The 22,039-nt window shown below is 38.0% G+C and overlaps 3 protein-coding genes across 5 annotated transcripts; all 3 read left to right on the forward strand.

The window, feature by feature from the left end:
- Positions 1 to 929: 929 nt before the first annotated feature.
- Positions 930 to 4,648, forward strand: LOC112500177 (growth-regulating factor 2-like). 3 transcript variants are annotated; one of them, XR_003067338.1, is made up of 5 exons: positions 930 to 1,215; positions 2,531 to 2,599; positions 3,598 to 3,754; positions 3,863 to 4,117; positions 4,250 to 4,648. XR_003067338.1 is itself a non-coding variant. In XM_025103517.1 (4 exons), exons 1-4 carry the CDS (start codon positions 1,181 to 1,183, stop codon positions 3,977 to 3,979), a joined length of 378 nt encoding a protein of 125 aa, XP_024959285.1. In that variant the 5' UTR covers positions 930 to 1,180; the 3' UTR covers positions 3,980 to 4,648. The 3 variants fall into 3 exon arrangements, 2 of the variants coding, with proteins under 2 accessions (XP_024959285.1, XP_024959286.1); XM_025103517.1 differs by having other exon boundaries at positions 3,863 to 4,648; XM_025103518.1 differs by lacking the exon at positions 2,531 to 2,599 and having other exon boundaries at positions 3,863 to 4,648.
- A 442-nt stretch (positions 4,649 to 5,090) lies between these two features.
- LOC112500175 (arginine decarboxylase-like) lies at positions 5,091 to 10,043 on the forward strand. The gene is made up of 5 exons (XM_025103516.1): positions 5,091 to 6,556; positions 6,660 to 6,787; positions 6,862 to 7,273; positions 7,683 to 8,228; positions 8,876 to 10,043. Exons 3-5 carry the CDS (start codon positions 7,262 to 7,264, stop codon positions 9,893 to 9,895), a joined length of 1,578 nt encoding a protein of 525 aa, XP_024959284.1. The 5' UTR covers positions 5,091 to 6,556; positions 6,660 to 6,787; positions 6,862 to 7,261; the 3' UTR covers positions 9,896 to 10,043.
- LOC112499996 (pentatricopeptide repeat-containing protein At3g18020-like) lies at positions 5,192 to 6,364 on the forward strand. Its single transcript, XM_025103253.1, has 3 exons — positions 5,192 to 5,527; positions 5,629 to 5,712; positions 6,020 to 6,364. Exons 1-3 carry the CDS (start codon positions 5,192 to 5,194, stop codon positions 6,362 to 6,364), a joined length of 765 nt encoding a protein of 254 aa, XP_024959021.1.
- Positions 10,044 to 22,039: the final 11,996 nt, after the last annotated feature.

The raw sequence follows: 22,039 nt of genomic DNA on the forward strand, positions 1-22,039 counted from the left end.
ATACAAGTCATATTCACTCAACAAATATAAATTGTAGGGTCAGTGCCTAGCTTACTTCAACCGCGTCAGTTATCTTTATTCGGTTAACCGAACAATTTAAGCTGAAAATGAGAACCCGAAACCTTTTTTGGTTCGGACGAATTATTCGGTTTCAAAATTTTTTAGACCCTCCTAAGTGTGCCCCCAACCATAATAGTTTCTAGATCCGCCACTGCATGGGACTAAGCACGCCACCAACTACCGACACCGATGACACTTACTCACAATATGACGATGATGAGAAACTCGACATTGATGACCTTGATAACCAAGAGGCTATTAGAAGAATTCAAGAGATCGGAACTCTCAAATCAATCCGACATGAGATACTGATAAAGTTTGATGAATAAATGTATTTTTGAATAATTTTATAATAAATTTTTGTAAAACAATGTAACTTTAATTATAATAAAACATATTTTTTAAATGTATTTGAGTGGACCGTACTACAAATTTAATAACATATTAAAAATATACGTCATTTAAAATTTTTTAAAAAATATAATTTTTATGGATGGGACCGGTTGAATCCGGGACCGGTACCCATAACGCTTAACCTTGGCTGGTCATCACATTCTCAACCGGAACCGGTTACCACCCGGATTGAGTCCGGCTCGGGACCGGTTTTTGACCATCAGTATAGCTAATACCTAAAAAATGTCTATTGGTTTTAATACCTTTAGGCCTCACCCATACTCTTGATAAAAAAACAAGTTAATGGTGATCTTGAAAATTTTAAGGTCCAATTTTGTAAGCAAGTGGTACAACATGTTACACGTTGAATTATCCTTTCACAATTTCCCATACCTTGAATTATCCCTTCAATTTCCTTTCCCACGTTACACTCGATCCTTCTCCTCTCCACATTCCCCACCAAAGAGGTGAACTTTAAGCTATAATCAAGCGTCGTTGGAGCAACGGTTTTTTCTGAACAGTTGATTGCCTGAAATTATACGAAGCTGTATATGTGTTTGTTGAATTGCCTGAATGGTTTTCATTTGTTTCCCTGAAGTAGTGACCACTTTCCGTCCGACTTGCATGTGTTAAGCATGCCGGCAAAGGTCGAGAAACTCAACCACACTGTTCGAAGTGATACTATAATAAGGAATCAGTTGAATGGATTTTTCTTCTTGTGAAAGCTATGACTGACCCACAGATACTTCATCAAAATCTAAGGTACCCATCCTCACGGTCTTATTCTACTCCTGCTTTTGTAGGTTTAAACCAAGATTTCAGCTCCATTCTCTTCCTCTGTTCTTGTCAAACTAATCTTTTTCTTAACTCGGTCATTCATCACATCCTCAATGGCTCAAAGTGATGGCCTAATCCGAGTCCATATTTGGAGCCGATGAGTTTTACTCTTGGTTGTTTTCAGAAACTTCATCCTCTTGAGCTTCAAATTCGTATAACTTATCATGATCAGTCTTCTCACCACTCAAGTCATCTCCTTCTGGGCCTTATCAGAGCCACCATTAGCTTCCTTCCCAGAAGCAAGGGAAAGTGAAGCTGCCCTACCTTTCTCTGCAGATGAGCCATTTACAGGCAGTTGTGCACACTCTACCTGCTGTTCTAGAAAGTCCTTCCACCTATCTGATCGTTCCTTCTCTTCCTCCTAAAACCATGAAAATGTGATGGGTTTTACATTATAAAGTAATGAAGTTGGAACCAATAAACAAACTTGAAGAGAATGCTAAAACCAAACCCTTGATATTATTTGTACTTTGCTATGTAAAGAATCACTAGATACTATCTGCTCTTGATGCATTACTGTCAATATATATATATAAGAAAGTTAAAAGAGCATTTGATACTGTTCATATGTTAAACTGTAAATTACATGTCAAAAACTTAAAACATCTAAACAATTCTAGGAAGCTCCTTCAAGTTATATGATAGATATGGAGTTAACATAGTGGGAGAAGATTTCACATGATCATCTTGGGATAGAAGTAATGTGAATCACAGGTTGTTTATAGAGAATTGTAAGACTGATATGTATGAAGAGGTATTCGGGATGTAAACGAATTTAGAGATCAAATTTGAGTCATCAGAGTTAAAGATAAGACACTGAACAAAGCCACCATCATCAGTATTTGCTGAGAGAACTTGACCTGCACTTAAAACTAACAAGTAGTTTTGTAAATCAAAATTTCAACTTCAAGTAAATCAAAATTTCGCCACATTCTTCTTAATTCCAAAAAGGATATTGTACTGTAATCCATTTCCAACAAAAAATCATATAAGTAAATTCTTCTTTGCCTTCTAAAATAACATCTTCAGAAAGTAACATTATATTCTTACCATTTGATTCACGAATGGGAGGGGTGTATTCATAAGTAAATTTAACATTGCCTCTTCAAACTCTTACCGCATCAGCAAAAGAATTATACATAGATGCGATGCCCATGTAATGATACCATAGGTGGTTCATTTGAACATTTCATCTCTTCAGATTGTCAAAAACTCATGCTTTTGATGATGGTACTTGTAGATCCAACTCCTGCCAAATCTCAATCTTAGAAAGAAACCTCAGCTTATTGAATTGGTGGAGGATGACAAGGTTATTCTTAAACTTTTTCTTTGTCGTTGTACAAGGATATTCAACTTGTAGTTTCTACATACACCCTCCATACCCTTGTATGTGAATGTAATTGTACATTGTTTTATAGGATGTTGAGGAGCTCATGGGTCATGGCATCATCACCGTAAACGACTTATTAAAATGGATGGATTTTCATCTTAAGAAGCACACTACACAAAAACTATAACAAATTTCTCTTCAGATTTGAAACTAAAGACAGACTTCTAATTGAGACTTTGACATATTTGTATAGTTTAAGGTCTCATTTTGCCTTATCTTCTATTCTATGATAATTCATGGGTTCTGAAAACTGTAATTTTAGCTTTGGATTTCTCTTTTAAGATGGTTTGGAACATAATTTACCCAAGTTTGTTACATGATGCAATCTTATATGCATTATTGAATTGTATTAACCCTTTTGTGTTCATCGTTATTCCTTGTTTTCAACGTACAAATCTAATAATTGTACTAGCTATTACAACAAGATATCTCAAAGGCAATTGCGACTACAAATGCAGAGATCTAACACTAGCTTGCTTATTCTGCTACTCAGAATATGCTTAGCTTTTCTTACCAAATACACAATCTGACATTACCTTACTATGCTTCATATACTACTGGTACTCTATGCTTATTTTTGTTTTTACTCGTAAAAAACCCATCTTTTTCGTAGTCCGTGGTAGACATTGTGTTCAAATCTTTAATTTCTGTGTGTGTGTTTTGAATTTCTTTTTTCTGAATGCTGATGTGGCGTTGCTTAACTTGCTTACAGGTTCTTTCTGCAAGTTTAGGGAGAAATGGTAAAGAATCATAAATGTGTTTTTTGATGTAATGTTTTCTTGATGCATCAAGAGATTCTTTCTTTGTTAAATTTTTTGAGGCCTGATTAGAAAGAAGAATTTATGTATGTTTTGAAATAATAATATGGCATTTGTGGACGGACTAAATTCTTTTTTTTTTTTTTGAATTAATTGAAGGTTATGGTTGTGGTTCTGGAGGGAGTATGTTAAAACACCAACATTTATCTACAAATACATCACCGTGAATGCACCTATTCCTCTAATCTCCTTATCCCCATCGGAAAGGCCCTTGAAACTGCTGCCTTTTCAGGAACCCATCTCAGAAACACTACTTGTAAGTTATTTCTAATTACTTTCTTGTTATTCTCTTCAAACGAAATAATAAAATTAAAATTCAGCTTTTTGATGGTATAACAATTTGATGAATTCATGTTTTGAGTAGATGGATGGGAGGTGTTTTCTATCCAACAACTCCGATCCAGATGGGAAGAAGTGGTGGTGCTCTAGGGACGCGGTAGCAGATCAAAAGTACTGCGAGCACCATATGGACAGAGGTTGACATCGTTCAAGAATGCCTGTGTCTACCGCTGTTGCCATCAGCTGCAGTGGTGACCACTATGTCCACCATTGTCAGCCACTTGCACCAACTTAGCAGCAGCAACAGAATGCAGCCTGCAGCATATTCCCATGATGACAGGTATAAAAAACAGTGAATCTCTTTTAATGTTGAGTTTTGCTAAAGGAAATGTAGATGTTGCCAGTGGGTTCTTTTTCTCTTTTCTCTGATATTTGGCGGTACAAGCCTTGATTTATGATTCTTGTCCACAAGTTGCTTAAACAAGGAAAGGAGAAAATGGAAGATGCAATCGGGCTTCTTTGCTTGCTGAACCCATTGCAGAAATATGAGGATGGGGTCAAAAATCCCCAAATTTGCTTCGCCTGTTCATAGATGATTGGCCAAAATCCGACAGCACACAACTCTCTATATCTCAATTTCATTTCCCGCTCAGACTTCATGTCTTCATCTTCATCCCGCATCAACGAAAGACTCAACTTTTCACCTCTAAGAATGGGGATAGGAGTGGGTGATAATAGCGAAAGGTCACAATGGATCCCGGTTTGTTGGGAAAGTTCAATGGGTGGGCCGTTAGGCAAAAGTGTTAAACAACAGCCCCTAGACTCTAAGGGTTGTTTACCAAACGCTTACCCGCAGGGCAAGGACTGAGAATTTTACCCGGTAAGTGAGGGTGACGACTCTTACCAAGTAAGTGCTTATCTGGTAAATTGTTGCATATGATGCCGTTTTGATGGACTAGAATCTTAACCGGTAAGGTAAGTGACAATGTTTAGTATTACTAGTAAGAGTTTACCGGGTAAGCATTTGGGTAGACGGCCCTACAGTCCGATGACAGATGGTTGGGAAAGTATCCAATAGATGTCCATGTCTCCAACTGAGGTGCTGCAAAAGAACAGGATCGGCAACACTTATCACTTCCCCCTTGCCTTTAATGTAAACCTAAACCCAATATTTTTTAATAAAATCTTGTACCTCTAATCTGTTTGCTTATGTTGTATGCTTTGAAGAACACTTTTTGACTGAATTGAAATGCAAATGACTATTTTTTTTGGGGGGGGGGGGTGGAGAAGCAAAGTGTTCAAATTTATGGATGGTTAGTGGTTGTGGGATTTATCAAGATCTGCCTTTTCGAATCTAATTTATACTTTATACCAAGAGGGATTGTTTAAACGAGTTTTTGATATTGCTGAAAAGATGCCTCAAGAGAAGAGCGTGAGCGATGCTTTTGCTTATGGGCAAATGATAGATTCTCTTTGTCGATATGGAAGGCATCATGGGGCCTCCAGGATTGTTTATATGATGATGAAGCGAAGGTGTTCCCCGAGCTTAGTTTCATACAATTCTATTGTGCATGGACATGCCAAAAATGGTGGCTATTTGAGGGCGTATCAGTTCTTGAAACAAGGGTTTGAAATTGGCTACTCCCCTTCTGAAACTACTTACAAGGTTCTGATAGAATGCCTTTCTTTAGAAGAAAATGATCTTGGCAAAGCAAAGAAACTGTTTGACATCATGTTGAACAAGGAAGGGGTAGACAAGGCTAGAATTTACAATATTTATTTAGGAGCTCTATGTTGAATGAATAAGGAGTCTTCAACCGAGATTCTGAATATGCTTGTCATCATGCTTAGATAAAATGTCATCCTGACGTAGTTACTCTGAACACAGTTATTAATGGCTTTTGTAAGATGGGCAAAGTGGAAGAGGGGATCCAGGTACTAGATGATATGGTGATGGGAAAGTTTAAAATCTGCACTCCTGATAGTGTGACCTTTACTACGATTATAAGTGGATTATTGAATGTTGGAAGGACAAGAGAACTCTTGATGTGCTACATAAAATTATGCCTGAAAAGGGTTTTCACCCTGGTACCATAACTTATAATGTGGTTCTTCGTGGTTTGTTTAAGCCCCATCTTGCAAATTAAGCGATGGGTGTGTTTTAACTCCATGGCTGGTGGTGGTGTTGTTGCTGAAAGTACCACTTGCTATAATGATTGATGGATTATGTAAATGTAATCAGATAGAAGAAGCAAAGGTGTCCTGGGATGATATTTTTTGGCCATCAGGGGTTCATGACCATTTTGTATATTCAGCCATCATCAAAGGACTTTGTTGTTTGCCGAAGTTTGATGAGGCTTGTGATTTTCTATATGAATTGGTAGATTGTGGGATTAGACCAAACACTGTAAATTACAACATTTTGATCGAAGGTGCTTGCAAATTGGATCTAAAGAAAGAAGCCTACCAGATTGTAGGAGAAACGAGGAAGAATGGAGTAGCCCCTGATGCAGTTACATGGAGGGTCATTGACAAATTACACAAGGAAACAAAACAGTGGGGTCCTGAAGACAAAATCAACATGTAAAACAGGTTTGTTTTGTTTAATTGTTATTTTTAGTTTTCTGTGAATCATCTTTGTTCTGCTAATCCACAATCAGTGACAATGAAGAAAGATAAATGGACTATTCAAAGGAAGAAAAGAAAAACAAGAAGAAGTGGACTTTACGAATGGGAGGGATGAAAACCAGAAAATAACCATAGACAAGGGACCAAAAATGTAATTCACTCTTATTAGAATTATTGACTTTGGGTTGGATATTTTCAAAATGTCTAACTGGTCAGGTATTTGAGAACTTTCAACCGATATTTCTCTTTTACAGCTAATGGATAAGGCAAGAGAACAAATTGGCAAACTGAAATCCATAGATTTTGTTCTTGGAGCCTGAAGAGTGAAGATCCTCTACATTTTTATGCTACATCAACAATGGCATTTGCTTTTCTAAATTTGGTAGGTAATTCATACTCGTTTTATTGATCACTTCTTGCTATGTTTAAAGTATTTCTGAGTTTTGCTGGTTGCAGAGCCTCAACCTCAGGTGTAGTATGACATCAAGAGCTTGTATTTCTAAGGTAAACTATCTTTTTGTATTGATTTTAGTTTAAATCTTCTGTTTCGATGAAGAGATTGATGTTGGAAGAAGAAATTATGAATTAGAGTTAGAATTGTTTTTTCTATTGATTCATATGGATTGAAGTCCTTGAATGGGGTATTCAATTCCAAATATGAATGGAAAACGACATCTTCATTGGTTCTACTTCTTATTTTTATGAAGAGAACGGATTTTTTCATTGAAGGATCAGAAGAAAAAAAAGGTGTGGATTTCCTGTAGGAATGATTTGGAAGAACCAAAACCAAAAATAGCGGCACTTGCTAGCAACAACATAATGGAGGCAGATCCAGAAAAGTTTCAAAAACCTTTTTATGCGGGCTTTGGTAAGTTGCCTTTACCTTCCCTATAAAATTGCCGGCTTGCCCATTAATGGGACTTGTGTAAAATCATAAACAGTTATGATAGCTTACGATAAAAATAGGGTTGTCTTGTAAGTTGTGAGCTTCGTTGAGGTCATTACATGAATTATATGATATTTTATTTTTATTCAATTCTTGAACATCACATGCAAATAGCCAAATCCATGAAACAAATCAAGACTTCTCTTATAGAGACAAAGGAATCATGTGTTACTTGCACCAACATTGGGAGAAACCCTATGTATATATGACCCTTTTTCATGAGTTAAGTTGGACAAATTCATTTCTTCCATCAGAGCCTTGATTTGAGGTTTTATCACAAAAGTTTGAAATGACTAACATGTGAATGTTGTCTTCATCATATCATTTTTAGGAAATAAACCAGGGGAAGAAGCAAGAAAAAGGAGGGATCTTAGACAACAGAAAAACCTTCAAGGATCATATGGTCGTTTCTGACTCTCGAGACTCGGAACACCATAAACACCCTCCCCTTGTTACCGCACTAAAGGCTTCAGCTGAGCAAAACATTGTCAGTTTTCAGTTTCCAGGACATAACAGGGGTCGGGCAGCTCCAACTTCATTGTCTAGTCTCATTGGAGTACKTCCATTCCTTCATGACTTKTCTGSGWTTCCAGAACTCGACAACCTATTTGCACCCCAAGGCCCCATTTTGGATGCACAACAGCAAGCAGCTAAATTGTTCRGAGCTACAGAGACATGGTTTCTAGTTGGGGGTACAACATGTGGGATTCAAGCATCAGTTATGGCTACTTGTTCACCAGGTGATACGCTAATTCTTCCACGGAATGCTCACATATCAGCCTTTTCTTCTATGGTTTTGTCTGGCACAATACCCAAGTACATCACTCCAGAATATGATTTTGACTGGGATATTGCTTGCAGCATCACTCCTTCACAGGCAAGTGAGGTTTTTTATTTTTTGATGCATCTGCTTGCTATGTTTGTGTCCTTTTCTATTCCTGAAGATATTGACTACAACAAATCAGTTTTGTTGGATTCCAAATATGTCCAAGTGTCCTAATTGATTGTTTCATAGGTTTTAAGCTTATAGGGTCAAACAATTATGCCTCCTCTGTGTATAAAGTACAAAGGTGTTGCAATAAGTTGATAGGACGCCTAACAAGTTCTTTAGGACATTGTTGAAATTATATGACATTATTTGAAAATGTCTTGTAATAACAAGTAAGATGTGTTCATAGAACCAAAGGGCCTTTGGCCTAGCTGTATGCGAGTCTTTGGCCTCCTAGGAGGTGAGGGGTTCAAACCTCACCAACGGTGAGGAGGGTGTGTTGAGTTTATTTGTTCTATTTGCCGTATTTAAATATTATGTACTTCCAAAAAAAAGATGTCTTCATAGAAGTGTCATATAAAAAGGAAATAGTACAAAAGTGTCCTAAAAATTTGTTAGGACACCCAAAAACATCAGCTTATTGCAACATTATTACACTGGACACACGATTGTTTGGTCCTCTAAACTTAATTCCTACAAAGCAATCTTGGTGGGATACTGTTGGAGATGCTCTTAGTTTGCTGTATGAATGGCAGGTAGAGAAGGCAATCAGAGAATTGGATAGCGAAGGTCGAAAAGCATCAGCAGTTTTTGTCACCTCACCTACTTATCATGGTATCTGCAGCAATCTGGAAGAGATTTCCCGGTTGTGTCATTCCCACAACATTCCTATGATCGTTGACGAGGCTCATGGGGCCCACTTCAGCTTTCACGAAGATTTGCCTCTTTCTGCTCTTTGTCAAGGGGCTGATCTTTCCATACAGTCGACCCATAAGGTATTATGCTCACTCACGCAATCATCCATGTTACATATGGCAGGAAAGWTTGTGGATAGAGAAAGAATATGTCGATGCCTTCAAACCCTTCAAAGCACCAGTCCTAGTTATCTGCTTTTAGCTTCCTTAGACGCTGCAAGGGCTCAATTAAGCCAACATCCAGAAACCGTTTTCAATGAAGCTGTTGGAATAGCCTTGGAAGCAAAATCCCTTATAGAAAATATTCCTGGAGTTACAGTCCTGAATTCTAGTACATTTTCTGATGTTCTTGGTATTGATCATTTACGAATTACAGTAGGGGTGTGGAAGCTTGGTATATCTGGTTCAGAAGCTGATGATATCTTATACAAGGATTATGGAGTCGCTTCAGAACTCATTGGGACCCGTTCTATAACACTTGCATTAAATCTAGGAACCAGTAGAGACGATGTTCTGAGGCTTGTATCAGGGTTAAACCATCTATCACAAACACCCAACTCAATTGGTTTGAAGGAGGAAAAACCAAATGGTGTACAGCCATATATCCAAACCAGTGGTAGCATGAGATTGAGCCCTCGAGATGCCTTTTTTGCGAGTAAAAAGAAAGTGAGTTTTAAAGAGAGTATTGGGAGAATTTGTGGGGAGTTGATATGTCCATACCCACCAGGAATCCCATTACTTATACATGGGGAAGTGATTACAGAGGAAGCAACAAGTTATTTGGTTGAGGTGAAGAAGAAAGGTGGTTTTGTTAGTCTAGCTTCTGATACCAGTCTCTTCTCAATTGTTGTTTGCAGTTAAACATTCATAAATTTACGACGGATAATATGCTGCAGAATGTCTCCCTAACGGGTAATGAGGATTTCCGTTTTGATGATTGCAAACAAACGAAATGTTTAATTAATTGATTTATATATTTATGATATACTGAGAATCAAGTGAAATACCATGGTTCGATAATCCATGAAAGCGTCCAAGTGGTGATCAATGATTTGTTTTTACCACATTGAACCTCTAAAATAGATTTTAGTCTAAGTAGAGGTTGAGTACCTATGGCTATCATTGCCGCTTTATTCAAGACGTTTCAAACCCATCTCTCTTGTAGTCTTAACAATTAAATCCCTTGAAAGGCCTTTTGTAAATGGATCCACAAGATTACAACAAGAACGTATTCCTATTTATAAATGCTTTACTTTATTTTATTTTAACATTAAATTATTCTTAGATTTACGAGTTTCTAGGAAAAATATTACAATTTTAAACGTGGTTTGTGTTTCCATTTTATTTTATTAATCAAGAAAAGAAAGAAAAAAAAAACAATTTTATTTTTGTGGGTCTTTGGTTTGATGGCAGCAACAAGCCCATGTCATAGGCCTAATTGTTGAGAGCAGTCGAAGCCCAGAAAGGAAAAAGAAAATGATTAGAAGCCCTGCATAGAATTGGACCAGTGTCTCACTCGATTCCAGGTTTCCAGCATTGGGTGACTTTTCTGCGGCAAAACTTGTCCCATAACTTACATTAGTCGCTATTTTCGTTGCTCAAATTGTATCTGGGCGAGTTTTCTAGCCGGTTTTAGCCGCACCCAAGTCACGAACGTAAAAAGCCGGACATCCACATTCTCCTTCATGCAGTTTTATTTTTATTGGGGTATAAAAGAGCTTGCTAACTTTCAATCATGGGGAAGATCGATCATGACAAAAATCGAAGAGAAGAAAGAGAACGATTAGAGGAAGGATTGAGATTTTTAAAGAGAACATCCAAGGTCCGATTTTCAGATTTTTGGAAGGCAGTTTTTGGGTTTCGATCGATTTTTTTGGAGGAGAACACAAGGACTAATTTCCAGATTTGAGGAGCATATTTTGTAGACGATTTCTAAGGTTCTCCATCAATTTCTCCATTTCAATCAGTACACAAGTTTATATATTTTAGACATGAGTAGCTAATCTTTTAATTTCTAGCAATGGATAGATAATTAATTGAAATTTGGATGAGTTGAGACTCAATTTTGTTCCACAATCGATTGATTTCATTTTTACATTCTTTATACTTCAGTCTTATTCGTTTTAAGTTGAAATTTTGTGAGTTGGATCCCTTGCTTTTTTCTTATTTGAACTCGTTATGCTAGAAGAATTTTTTAATACATGATTGTTCTTGGATTTTTTTGAGTAGCAAGCGACACTCAGTTGATGAGTGTGTTAGTTGCAAGTGTTGTAAGGTTGGACAATCTAACTCAAAAAATGGGTACCGATTGTTGGTTAGGTTTGGTGTTTGCTTGATCTTAATGCAATTAGCAATTGAATTCCAAGTCCTTGACTGGACTAAATTAGCTACTTAGAGATTAGTTGTTAAAGCGTTTCATACTATTCATGCTTTTGTAGTAAAGGAGGCATGGACGCATGTTAATGTTCAAGCCAATTGAATTATATTGTGAAAATATTTATTTGAATGAGTTGATGATATGCAATCTAAAAAATTAGTTGATTGTTGCTCATTACTAGATTTCATCTTCTATTGTTTAAACTTTTAATTTAATTTTTATGCCTAAATTAATTGACAACTTCCCAACCCCCCTCCCCAACCCCACGTTTTTTATATATTTGTTGATTATCTTTCTCATTGATTTGATGATAATCCATATAACCTATTGAAGTATTATGTTTTTCTGCTATTCAGTTCCAACGATCATCACTCAGTTTGTTCAGTGATCGCTGAAACATTATTGTGATCCTATAGCGACAACGATACTTCAAGAAGACAAAACTCACACCCAAGAACCTTCAGTGAATATCGAAGACTGAAACTGAAAATTAGTGACTAGTGCATTCGTGATCTGAAGCGGTATTCAGTGATTACAACCTGGTCAACATATGTGTGAAGACTGCACAAGCCTCAATGAATGCTGAAGAAACCTCCAGCGTTATTCCAGCATTCAGTGATCAAATGAAGCTTGCCATGCACGATTGTTTTTGTCTTGTCCTTCCACACACAAAGGACAAACCCATACTCTCTTAAGAGTATTGTACTGTACAGACTCCATGAAAGGATGTCTGCTCTTGAATAGACAATAATACTATTCACTGTAGCAAAAGACAAACTTTCTTCTAAAAGCTTGACACGTGTTCTACCTCTTCTGAATTGCATTTAATGCAATGAGTATAAATAGCTGAGTGTTCTCTTCACTCACACACACAAAAAACGCTATCTTAAAAGCAAGTTATAATTTTTCTCTAAAATTCTAAGACACATACCCAAGAAGAACACATCTCTACTTTTTTTCATTCGCAAAATCTCTTATATTTGTTAAGTGTATTTGTGTGTATTTCTAGATTGTTTTAGATATGTTTTCTTTACCTTTTCTATTTCACAAACAATCTGTAAAAATCTATATTGATCATTCTTTATCAATATATATTTTTAAAAGTGAAAGTTACTGTGTTTGTATTTGTCCCTCCCCCCCCCCCCCTGATCACCTCTACACTCTTGTAGATCCGGTTGGGACCAACAATATTGTTTTTAAAGAATTTGCATGTAATTATGTCTTGGACTCACGGTTAACACCGAGTCCCTGAGGAGACGACCCTACTTATCACCAGCACTGGTTGTTGTGTTTTAGAGGTAATAGGCTTATTTTATAAAATTTAATTATTTGCCGGACTCGACACCCGTCAAAATTTTGGCGCTACTATCGGGGACCTGGAAAGGATTTAACTGTTTTATGCCAAGATAGTTTCGTGCATGTTCACCCATACGTATTAATCCGAAGATTGAGAATATCGCAAAGAAGTTTAGAAAGCAAGATAAGCTTAGAAAGAAGCAAGGCAAGTCGATTTCTTCATCGGTGCTAAATATTTGAAAAGACAGAGTTGTCTACCACTTCGAAGAGCGAGAGTAATTATGAGAAAAAGAAGCCTTATTATGAAAAAGAAGAACCTGTCACCAGGACCAATGAGGAAGAGGATATGGTAGAACCACCTCCCGAGCGCACTTTGAGGCAATGGACAACACCGAATGTCGACGAGCAACCTCTGTGCATCACATATCTGGCAGAAGAGGTAAGTGTTGAACTTAAGACTGGTTTTTATACACTTACTTCCTCGTTTTCATGGTTTAGCTAGTGAAGACCCATACAAGCATATGACCGAGTTCCACATATGCTTAGGGATGAAGACGCAAGGCACGACGGTGGAGAATCTCAAGTTCAAAGCATTCCTATCCTCCCTAGTTGATGCATCTACGGAGTGGCTTTTTTATCTATCGTCGGGTTCCATCCCCACTTGGGCAAAAAATGGCGAGAGCATTCCTAAACAAGTTCTTTCCAGCATCAAAAGTCGTCGGGCTTAGGATATAAATATGTAGGATCAAGAAGGACATGAAGTCATTATATGAGTACTTGGAGCGCTTCAAGCGCCTTTGTGTAAGTTGTTCTGAACACGGTATTTCTGATCAATTACTAATTCACTATTTTTATGAAGGATTGCTACCAATAGAGAGGAAAATGATGGATGTCGCTAGTGAAGGGGCAATAGTGAACAAGACGCAGACTCAAGCAAAGGCTTTGATAGACACCATGGCGAAAAACTCCAAGCAATTTGGAGCTTGGAGTGACATCGGTCGAGGTGCTAATGAGGTACATGTTAAATCATTAGAAATCTAAATTATTGACTTAACTATTTTGGTGAAACATCTTGTCATGAGAAATGTGCCTCAAGTCAAGGATGTGGATTTTGGTCTTCAATGGCTCACCCTAGCGACACATGCCCGACACTACATGAGGAAGATAAGAAAGTGGATAGCATAGGGTGTGCCAGCTTTCAGAATTCATACAATCGAGTTCACGATCCCTTTTCAAGCACATACAACCCCGGTTGGTGGCAGCATCCAAACCTGAGCTATGCCCCAAGGAAAGGACAAAGTCAAAGCTAATAGTTTCAACAAAAAGCTCCATTCTAGCAGCCCCAACAATTCCAAGTACCACCCGAATCTCATCTACAATATCTGCTACTATTCCAACCAAGGGCACCATTTCAGCAGAGTGCCTAGCAGCAGCATCAAGTTCCACCTCAAGCTTCTAGTAGCTTAGGTATGTCATTAGAAGATGTACTTAAGTCCATGGCTGCTAACATGCCTAAATTTCAATAGGAAACTCAGGCGAGTATTCAAGACCTTCAGGCCATTGTTGGACAAATAGCGAACAAAGGTAAGTTGTCTTCTCAAACGGAGACCAACCTGAAGGCCAATGTGAATGCCATCACTTTTAGGAGTGAAAAGGAACTTCAAGATTGTGGCAAGAAGAAGAAATTTAAGATTCATGATGAAGAGGAGGATTTAGAGGTCAAGGCATCTACTTCGAGTGAAAAAGATGTCAAAGATGAAGAGACAAAGAAGAAGACATCTGAAATGATAGTTTAAGCACCACCATTCTTGAGCCGATTCGAGAAGGCTAGGCGAGAGAGCGAAGAGAAATAGATCTTTGACACATTTCGGATAGTTCAGGTATACATCCCTCTATTAGATGTTATAACACAGGTTCCTAGATATGCTAAATTTCTTAAAGAGCTTTGCACTAATAAGAGGAAACTAAAAGGGAATGAAAAGATAAGCATGAGTCAAAACATATATGTTGTTTCAGAGAAGTGGTTACAAACAAAGTGTAATGACCCAAACATGTTCAACATACCATGTAAAGTAGGCAAAGTCTCGGTCAATCAAGCCATGTTGGACTTGGGGGCATCAAACAATGTAATGGCCTATGACATTTACTCATGCTTGGATGTAGGGCCCCTAAAGCCAACTGGTGTGGTAATCTAACTATCAGATAGGTCGACAGTATATCCTAAAGGGGTACTAGAGGATGTACTTGTTAAAGTGAATGAGTTGGTCTTTCTGCTAGAATTTTATGTTATGCATATGGAGGAGAATAATACCTCCAAGGCCGGTATGATTTTGCTAGGAAGACCATTTCAAAGACCTCTAAGAACAAGATAAATATTCATGATGGTAATTTAACCATGGAGTTCCATGACAAGATAATTAAGTTCAATATATATGATGCCATGTGATATCCAAGCGTTGTTTCTTCTTTATGTTTTGTTGATATTATTGAGTCATTATTTGAGACTATGTTTGATCTATCTAATGATGATGTGTTAGAAGTGATTTTATACAGGGATTTGACGAATGGAAGCTTGAAAAAGCTTGCCCAAGAGTAGAAGCTTGATGATGATTTTGCAAAATTGGTGTCTTAGATGGAAAAAGGGTGAGCACCAAAGCCAAGGTATGAACTTTCTAAAATTTATTTGCCTTTATCTCACACTAGACTTCTACCTTCTATTGAATAGGCACCCGAGCTATAGTTGAAGCCATTGCCGGATCACCTAAAATATGCCTATTTAGGAGATAAGGAGACCCTTCCCGTTATCATATCCGTTATTTTGTCACCCAAAATGGAAGAAGATTTCGTCGACATTTTGAAAGAGCACAAAAGGGAAATTGGATGAACCATCGCTGACATCAAGGGTCTTAGCCCCTCATTATGCCAGCACAAGATTCTACTCGAGGAGGAGTACAAGCCCTTTTCAGAGGCATAACGATGGTTGAACCCACCGATGATAGAAGTTGTCAAGAAGTGGATATTAAATCTTTTGGATGTCAACATGATATACCCAATCTTCAACATCAAGTGGGTAAGCCCGATCTAGGTAGTCCCTAAGAAAACTATCATTACTGTGGTAGATAATGCCAGAAGTGAGTTAGTGCCCACCCGTGTTCAAAACGGGTGGAAGGTGACTATCGTAATCTTAATTCATCATCTATAAGAGATCACTCTCCCTTTCCATTTATAGATCAAATGTTAGAAAGATTAACCGGTCGCACTCATCGTTGTTTTTATTTATTTATGGTTATTTAGGTTTTCATCAAATACCGGTGGTGAGAGAAGACCAAGAGAAGATCACGTTCACCTGCCCCTTCAAGCACCTTTGCATATCGGAGGATGCCTTTCGGTGTATATAACGCACCTACAACCTTCCAAAGATGTATGGTAAGCATATTTCCAATTATGTTGAGAATATCCTCGAAGTTTTTATGGACGACTTTACAGTTCATGGTGATTCGTTTACTTCATGCTTAGATAACTTGACTAAGATTTTAAAAAGGTGCATTGAAACTAATTTGGTTTTAAATTATGAGAAATGCTACTTTATGGTCAACCAAGGTATGATACTTGATCATGTTATCACGGAAAGGGGTATAGAGGTTGACAAGGAGAAAATCAATGTTATAAAATCCTTGCCTTACCCCTCGAGTATTAGAGAGGTATGTTCTTTCTTGGTCATGTAGGTTTTTACAGGCGTTTCATTAGAGACTTTTCCAAGATCACTCGACCCCTATGTGAGCTTCTACAAAAAGAGGTAGATTTTGACTTCAATTAGGTATGTAAGAGTTCTTTTAACTTATTAAATGATATGCTTACTTCTGCCCCTATCATCCAACCTCCGAATTGGCAATGGACATTTGAGATCATATGTGATGCTAGCAATCACACGGTTGGAGCGGTATTAGGACAGAAAGATGGTAAGAGCTTTCATGTTATTTACTATGCATCACGATCACTTGATAGTGCATAATGCAACTACTTGACCATCGAGAAAGAGTTTCTAGCAATTGTTTTTGCCTTAAAAAGTTTAGATCTTATCTGCTTGGCACTAAAGTGATTGTCTTTTCAGATCATGCTGCATTGAAGTACCTGCTCAAGAAGAAAGTGCAAAGTCACGACTTATCCGGTGGATTTTCTTGCTCCAAGAGTTTGATTTGGAGATACGAGACAAAAAAGGAGCCAAGCATCTTGTTATCGACCACCTTAGCCGGCTAGTATTGGATGGAGAGCCAACCCCACTCACTAATGAGTTTCAAGATGAGCACCTTTTCTCCATTTTAGGAGAAACCCCCTGGTATGCCGACATTGTTAATTACTTGGTATCAAAGACCTTCCCAGGTAAGTTATCTAGATCCGATAGAGAATAGGTTAAGAGAGAGGCTCGTTTTTACTTGTAAGACTAGTCATACCTTTGGAAATACTGTCTAGACTAAGTTATCAGGCGATGCGTGCCCCAAGGGGAGTTTCTATCTGTTTTATAGTTTTGTCACTCCCATGCTTATGGGGGCCACTTCGGCCATAAGCGAACATATAGAAAGGTCCTTGAGTGTGGGTTGTATTTGCCAACCATTATGCGAGATAGTTACCGATTTTGTAAGAGTTGTACTAGATGCCAGATGATGGAAATTATAAATTCCCGGAATCAAATGCCCCGATTTCCCATGTTAGTTTATGAGATTTTTGATGTATGAGGCATGGATTTCACGAGACCCTTTCCCGAGGTTCGATATGCCCGTTTGTTGGAATTCGACTTATTTTATGATTGAAAATTTGACAAAACAATTTTTTTTTTGCTTTTTATAAACACCATTACCCGCAAAATTCTATTGGAAATCTTGATTGGGCCGTGCTTGAAGGATTGTAAGATATATTAGGCAATTTTAAAAATGCGACAACACTTATATCTAGTATTTATTATCCAACAAGCCCTTTAGTTTTAAACCAAATCTATATTTTGGCAAGGAAGATTGCCCAATACGAAGACCATCACGATTGGGGAAAGTTGTTGTCTTCAATGAAAAAAAAATTGTTAAAATATTTTATGAGCATCTCATTTGCTTTTCTTTATGTTGCGGCGTTAAACCCGTATTTAAATATTATTGGTGTTGAAGTTTTTTTTTGATTAACCTGGATATCCAACACGCTATGAGCGCCCAACCCTTGGAACATACTACAGCCCCAGGTGGCGAAGAACTCGATCCTTATCAAACTGACTGCATGTCCGTGAGGATCCTATTGATTTCAGCTTTCTCCAAACCTCGGGGAAAAGCATGAAACTTTGCCTGTTNATTTGTTAAGTGTATTTGTGTGTATTTCTAGATTGTTTTAGATATGTTTTCTTTACCTTTTCTATTTCACAAACAATCTGTAAAAATCTATATTGGTCCTTCTTTATCAATATATATTTTTAAAAGTGAAAGTTATTGTGTTTGTATTCATCCCCCCCCTCTACAAACTGATCACCTCTACACTCTTGTAGATCCGGTTGGGACCAACAATATTGTTTTTAAAGAATTTGCATGTAATTATGTCTTGGACTCACGGTTAACACCGAGTCCCTGAGGAGACGACCCTACTTATCACCAGCACTGGTTGTTGTGTTTTAGAGGTAATAGGCTTATTTTATAAAATTTAATTATTTGCCGGACTCGACACCCGTCAAAATTTTGGCGCTACTATCGGGGACCTGGAAAGGATTTAACTGTTTTATGCCAAGATAGTTTCGTGCATGTTCACCCATACGTATTAATCCGAAGATTGAGAATATCGCAAAGAAGTTTAGAAAGCAAGATAAGCTTAGAAAGAAGCAAGGCAAGTCGATTTCTTCATCGGTGCTAAATATTTGAAAAGACAGAGTTGTCTACCACTTCGAAGAGCGAGAGTAATTATGAGAAAAAGAAGCCTTATTATGAAAAAGAAGAACCTGTCACCAGGACCAATGAGGAAGAGGATATGGTAGAACCACCTCCCGAGCGCACTTTGAGGCAATGGACAACACCGAATGTCGACGAGCAACCTCTGTGCATCACATATCTGGCAGAAGAGGTAAGTGTTGAACTTAAGACTGGTTTTTATACACTTACTTCCTCGTTTTCATGGTTTAGCTAGTGAAGACCCATACAAGCATATGACCGAGTTCCACATATGCTTAGGGATGAAGACGCAAGGCACGACGGTGGAGAATCTCAAGTTCAAAGCATTCCTATCCTCCCTAGTTGATGCATCTACGGAGTGGCTTTTTTATCTATCGTCGGGTTCCATCCCCACTTGGGCAAAAAATGGCGAGAGCATTCCTAAACAAGTTCTTTCCAGCATCAAAAGTCGTCGGGCTTAGGATATAAATATGTGGGATCAAGAACATGAAGTCGTTATATGAGTACTTGGAGCGCTTCAAGCGCCTTTGTGTAAGTTGTTCTGAACACGGTATTTCTGATCAATTACTAATTCACTATTTTTATGAAGGATTGCTACCAATAGAGAGGAAAATGATGGATGTCGCTAGTGAAGGGGCAATAGTGAACAAGACGCAGACTCAAGCAAAGGCTTTGATAGACACCATGGCGAAAAACTCCAAGCAATTTGGAGCTTGGAGTGACATCGGTCGAGGTGCTAATGAGGTACATGTTAAATCATTAGAAATCTAAATTATTGACTTAACTATTTTGGTGAAACATCTTGTCATGAGAAATGTGCCTCAAGTCAAGGATGTGGATTTTGGTCTTCAATGGCTCACCCTAGCGACACATGCCCGACACTACATGAGGAAGATAAGAAAGTGGATAGCATAGGGTGTGCCAGCTTTCAGAATTCATACAATCGAGTTCACGATCCCTTTTCAAGCACATACAACCCCGGTTGGTGGCAGCATCCAAACCTGAGCTATGCCCCAAGGAAAGGACAAAGTCAAAGCTAATAGTTTCAACAAAAAGCTCCATTCTAGCAGCCCCAACAATTCCAAGTACCACCCGAATCTCATCTACAATATCTGCTACTATTCCAACCAAGGGCACCATTTCAGCAGAGTGCCTAGCAGCAGCATCAAGTTCCACCTCAAGCTTCTAGTAGCTTAGGTATGTCATTAGAAGATGTACTTAAGTCCATGGCTGCTAACATGCCTAAATTTCAATAGGAAACTCAGGCGAGTATTCAAGACCTTCAGGCCATTGTTGGACAAATAGCGAACAAAGGTAAGTTGTCTTCTCAAACGGAGACCAACCTGAAGGCCAATGTGAATGCCATCACTTTTAGGAGTGAAAAGGAACTTCAAGATTGTGGCAAGAAGAAGAAATTTAAGATTCATGATGAAGAGGAGGATTTAGAGGTCAAGGCATCTACTTCGAGTGAAAAAGATGTCAAAGATGAAGAGACAAAGAAGAAGACATCTGAAATGATAGTTTAAGCACCACCATTCTTGAGCCGATTCGAGAAGGCTAGGCGAGAGAGCGAAGAGAAATAGATCTTTGACACATTTCGGATAGTTCAGGTATACATCCCTCTATTAGATGTTATAACACAGGTTCCTAGATATGCTAAATTTCTTAAAGAGCTTTGCACTAATAAGAGGAAACTAAAAGGGAATGAAAAGATAAGCATGAGTCAAAACATATATGTTGTTTCAGAGAAGTGGTTACAAACAAAGTGTAATGACCCAAACATGTTCAACATACCATGTAAAGTAGGCAAAGTCTCGGTCAATCAAGCCATGTTGGACTTGGGGGCATCAAACAATGTAATGGCCTATGACATTTACTCATGCTTGGATGTAGGGCCCCTAAAGCCAACTGGTGTGGTAATCTAACTATCAGATAGGTCGACAGTATATCCTAAAGGGGTACTAGAGGATGTACTTGTTAAAGTGAATGAGTTGGTCTTTCTGCTAGAATTTTATGTTATGCATATGGAGGAGAATAATACCTCCAAGGCCGGTATGATTTTGCTAGGAAGACCATTTCAAAGACCTCTAAGAACAAGATAAATATTCATGATGGTAATTTAACCATGGAGTTCCATGACAAGATAATTAAGTTCAATATATATGATGCCATGTGATATCCAAGCGTTGTTTCTTCTTTATGTTTTGTTGATATTATTGAGTCATTATTTGAGACTATGTTTGATCTATCTAATGATGATGTGTTAGAAGTGATTTTATACAGGGATTTGACGAATGGAAGCTTGAAAAAGCTTGCCCAAGAGTAGAAGCTTGATGATGATTTTGCAAAATTGGTGTCTTAGATGGAAAAAGGGTGAGCACCAAAGCCAAGGTATGAACTTTCTAAAATTTATTTGCCTTTATCTCACACTAGACTTCTACCTTCTATTGAATAGGCACCCGAGCTATAGTTGAAGCCATTGCCGGATCACCTAAAATATGCCTATTTAGGAGATAAGGAGACCCTTCCCGTTATCATATCCGTTATTTTGTCACCCAAAATGGAAGAAGATTTCGTCGACATTTTGAAAGAGCACAAAAGGGAAATTGGATGAACCATCGCTGACATCAAGGGTCTTAGCCCCTCATTATGCCAGCACAAGATTCTACTCGAGGAGGAGTACAAGCCCTTTTCAGAGGCATAACGATGGTTGAACCCACCGATGATAGAAGTTGTCAAGAAGTGGATATTAAATCTTTTGGATGTCAACATGATATACCCAATCTTCAACATCAAGTGGGTAAGCCCGATCTAGGTAGTCCCTAAGAAAACTATCATTACTGTGGTAGATAATGCCAGAAGTGAGTTAGTGCCCACCCGTGTTCAAAACGGGTGGAAGGTGACTATCGTAATCTTAATTCATCATCTATAAGAGATCACTCTCCCTTTCCATTTATAGATCAAATGTTAGAAAGATTAACCGGTCGCACTCATCGTTGTTTTTATTTATTTATGGTTATTTAGGTTTTCATCAAATACCGGTGGTGAGAGAAGACCAAGAGAAGATCACGTTCACCTGCCCCTTCAAGCACCTTTGCATATCGGAGGATGCCTTTCGGTGTATATAACGCACCTACAACCTTCCAAAGATGTATGGTAAGCATATTTCCAATTATGTTGAGAATATCCTCGAAGTTTTTATGGACGACTTTACAGTTCATGGTGATTCGTTTACTTCATGCTTAGATAACTTGACTAAGATTTTAAAAAGGTGCATTGAAACTAATTTGGTTTTAAATTATGAGAAATGCTACTTTATGGTCAACCAAGGTATGATACTTGATCATGTTATCACGGAAAGGGGTATAGAGGTTGACAAGGAGAAAATCAATGTTATAAAATCCTTGCCTTACCCCT

The sequence above is a fragment of the Cynara cardunculus genome (assembly GCF_001531365.2).
Source record: "Cynara cardunculus var. scolymus isolate 2C chromosome LG 17, CcrdV1, whole genome shotgun sequence".
Taxonomy (NCBI): Eukaryota; Viridiplantae; Streptophyta; class Magnoliopsida; order Asterales; family Asteraceae; genus Cynara; species Cynara cardunculus.

Excerpts from the sequence above, each read along its gene's own strand:
- LOC112500177 (XM_025103517.1), top strand. The coding sequence starts at position 1,181 with ATGACTGACCCACAGATACTTCATCAAAATCTAAG. Across the intron at positions 1,216-2,530 it reads ATACTTCATCAAAATCTAAG|ATCCAACTCCTGCCAAATCT; the intron begins GTACCCATCCTC and ends TGGTACTTGTAG. Across the intron at positions 3,755-3,862 it reads CCATCTCAGAAACACTACTT|ATGGATGGGAGGTGTTTTCT; the intron begins GTAAGTTATTTC and ends TGTTTTGAGTAG.
- LOC112499996 (XM_025103253.1), top strand. The coding sequence starts at position 5,192 with ATGCCTCAAGAGAAGAGCGTGAGCGATGCTTTTGCTTATGGGCAAATG. Across the intron at positions 5,528-5,628 it reads TCATGTTGAACAAGGAAGGG|ATAAAATGTCATCCTGACGT; the intron begins GTAGACAAGGCT and ends CATCATGCTTAG. Across the intron at positions 5,713-6,019 it reads AAGTGGAAGAGGGGATCCAG|ATAGAAGAAGCAAAGGTGTC; the intron begins GTACTAGATGAT and ends AAATGTAATCAG.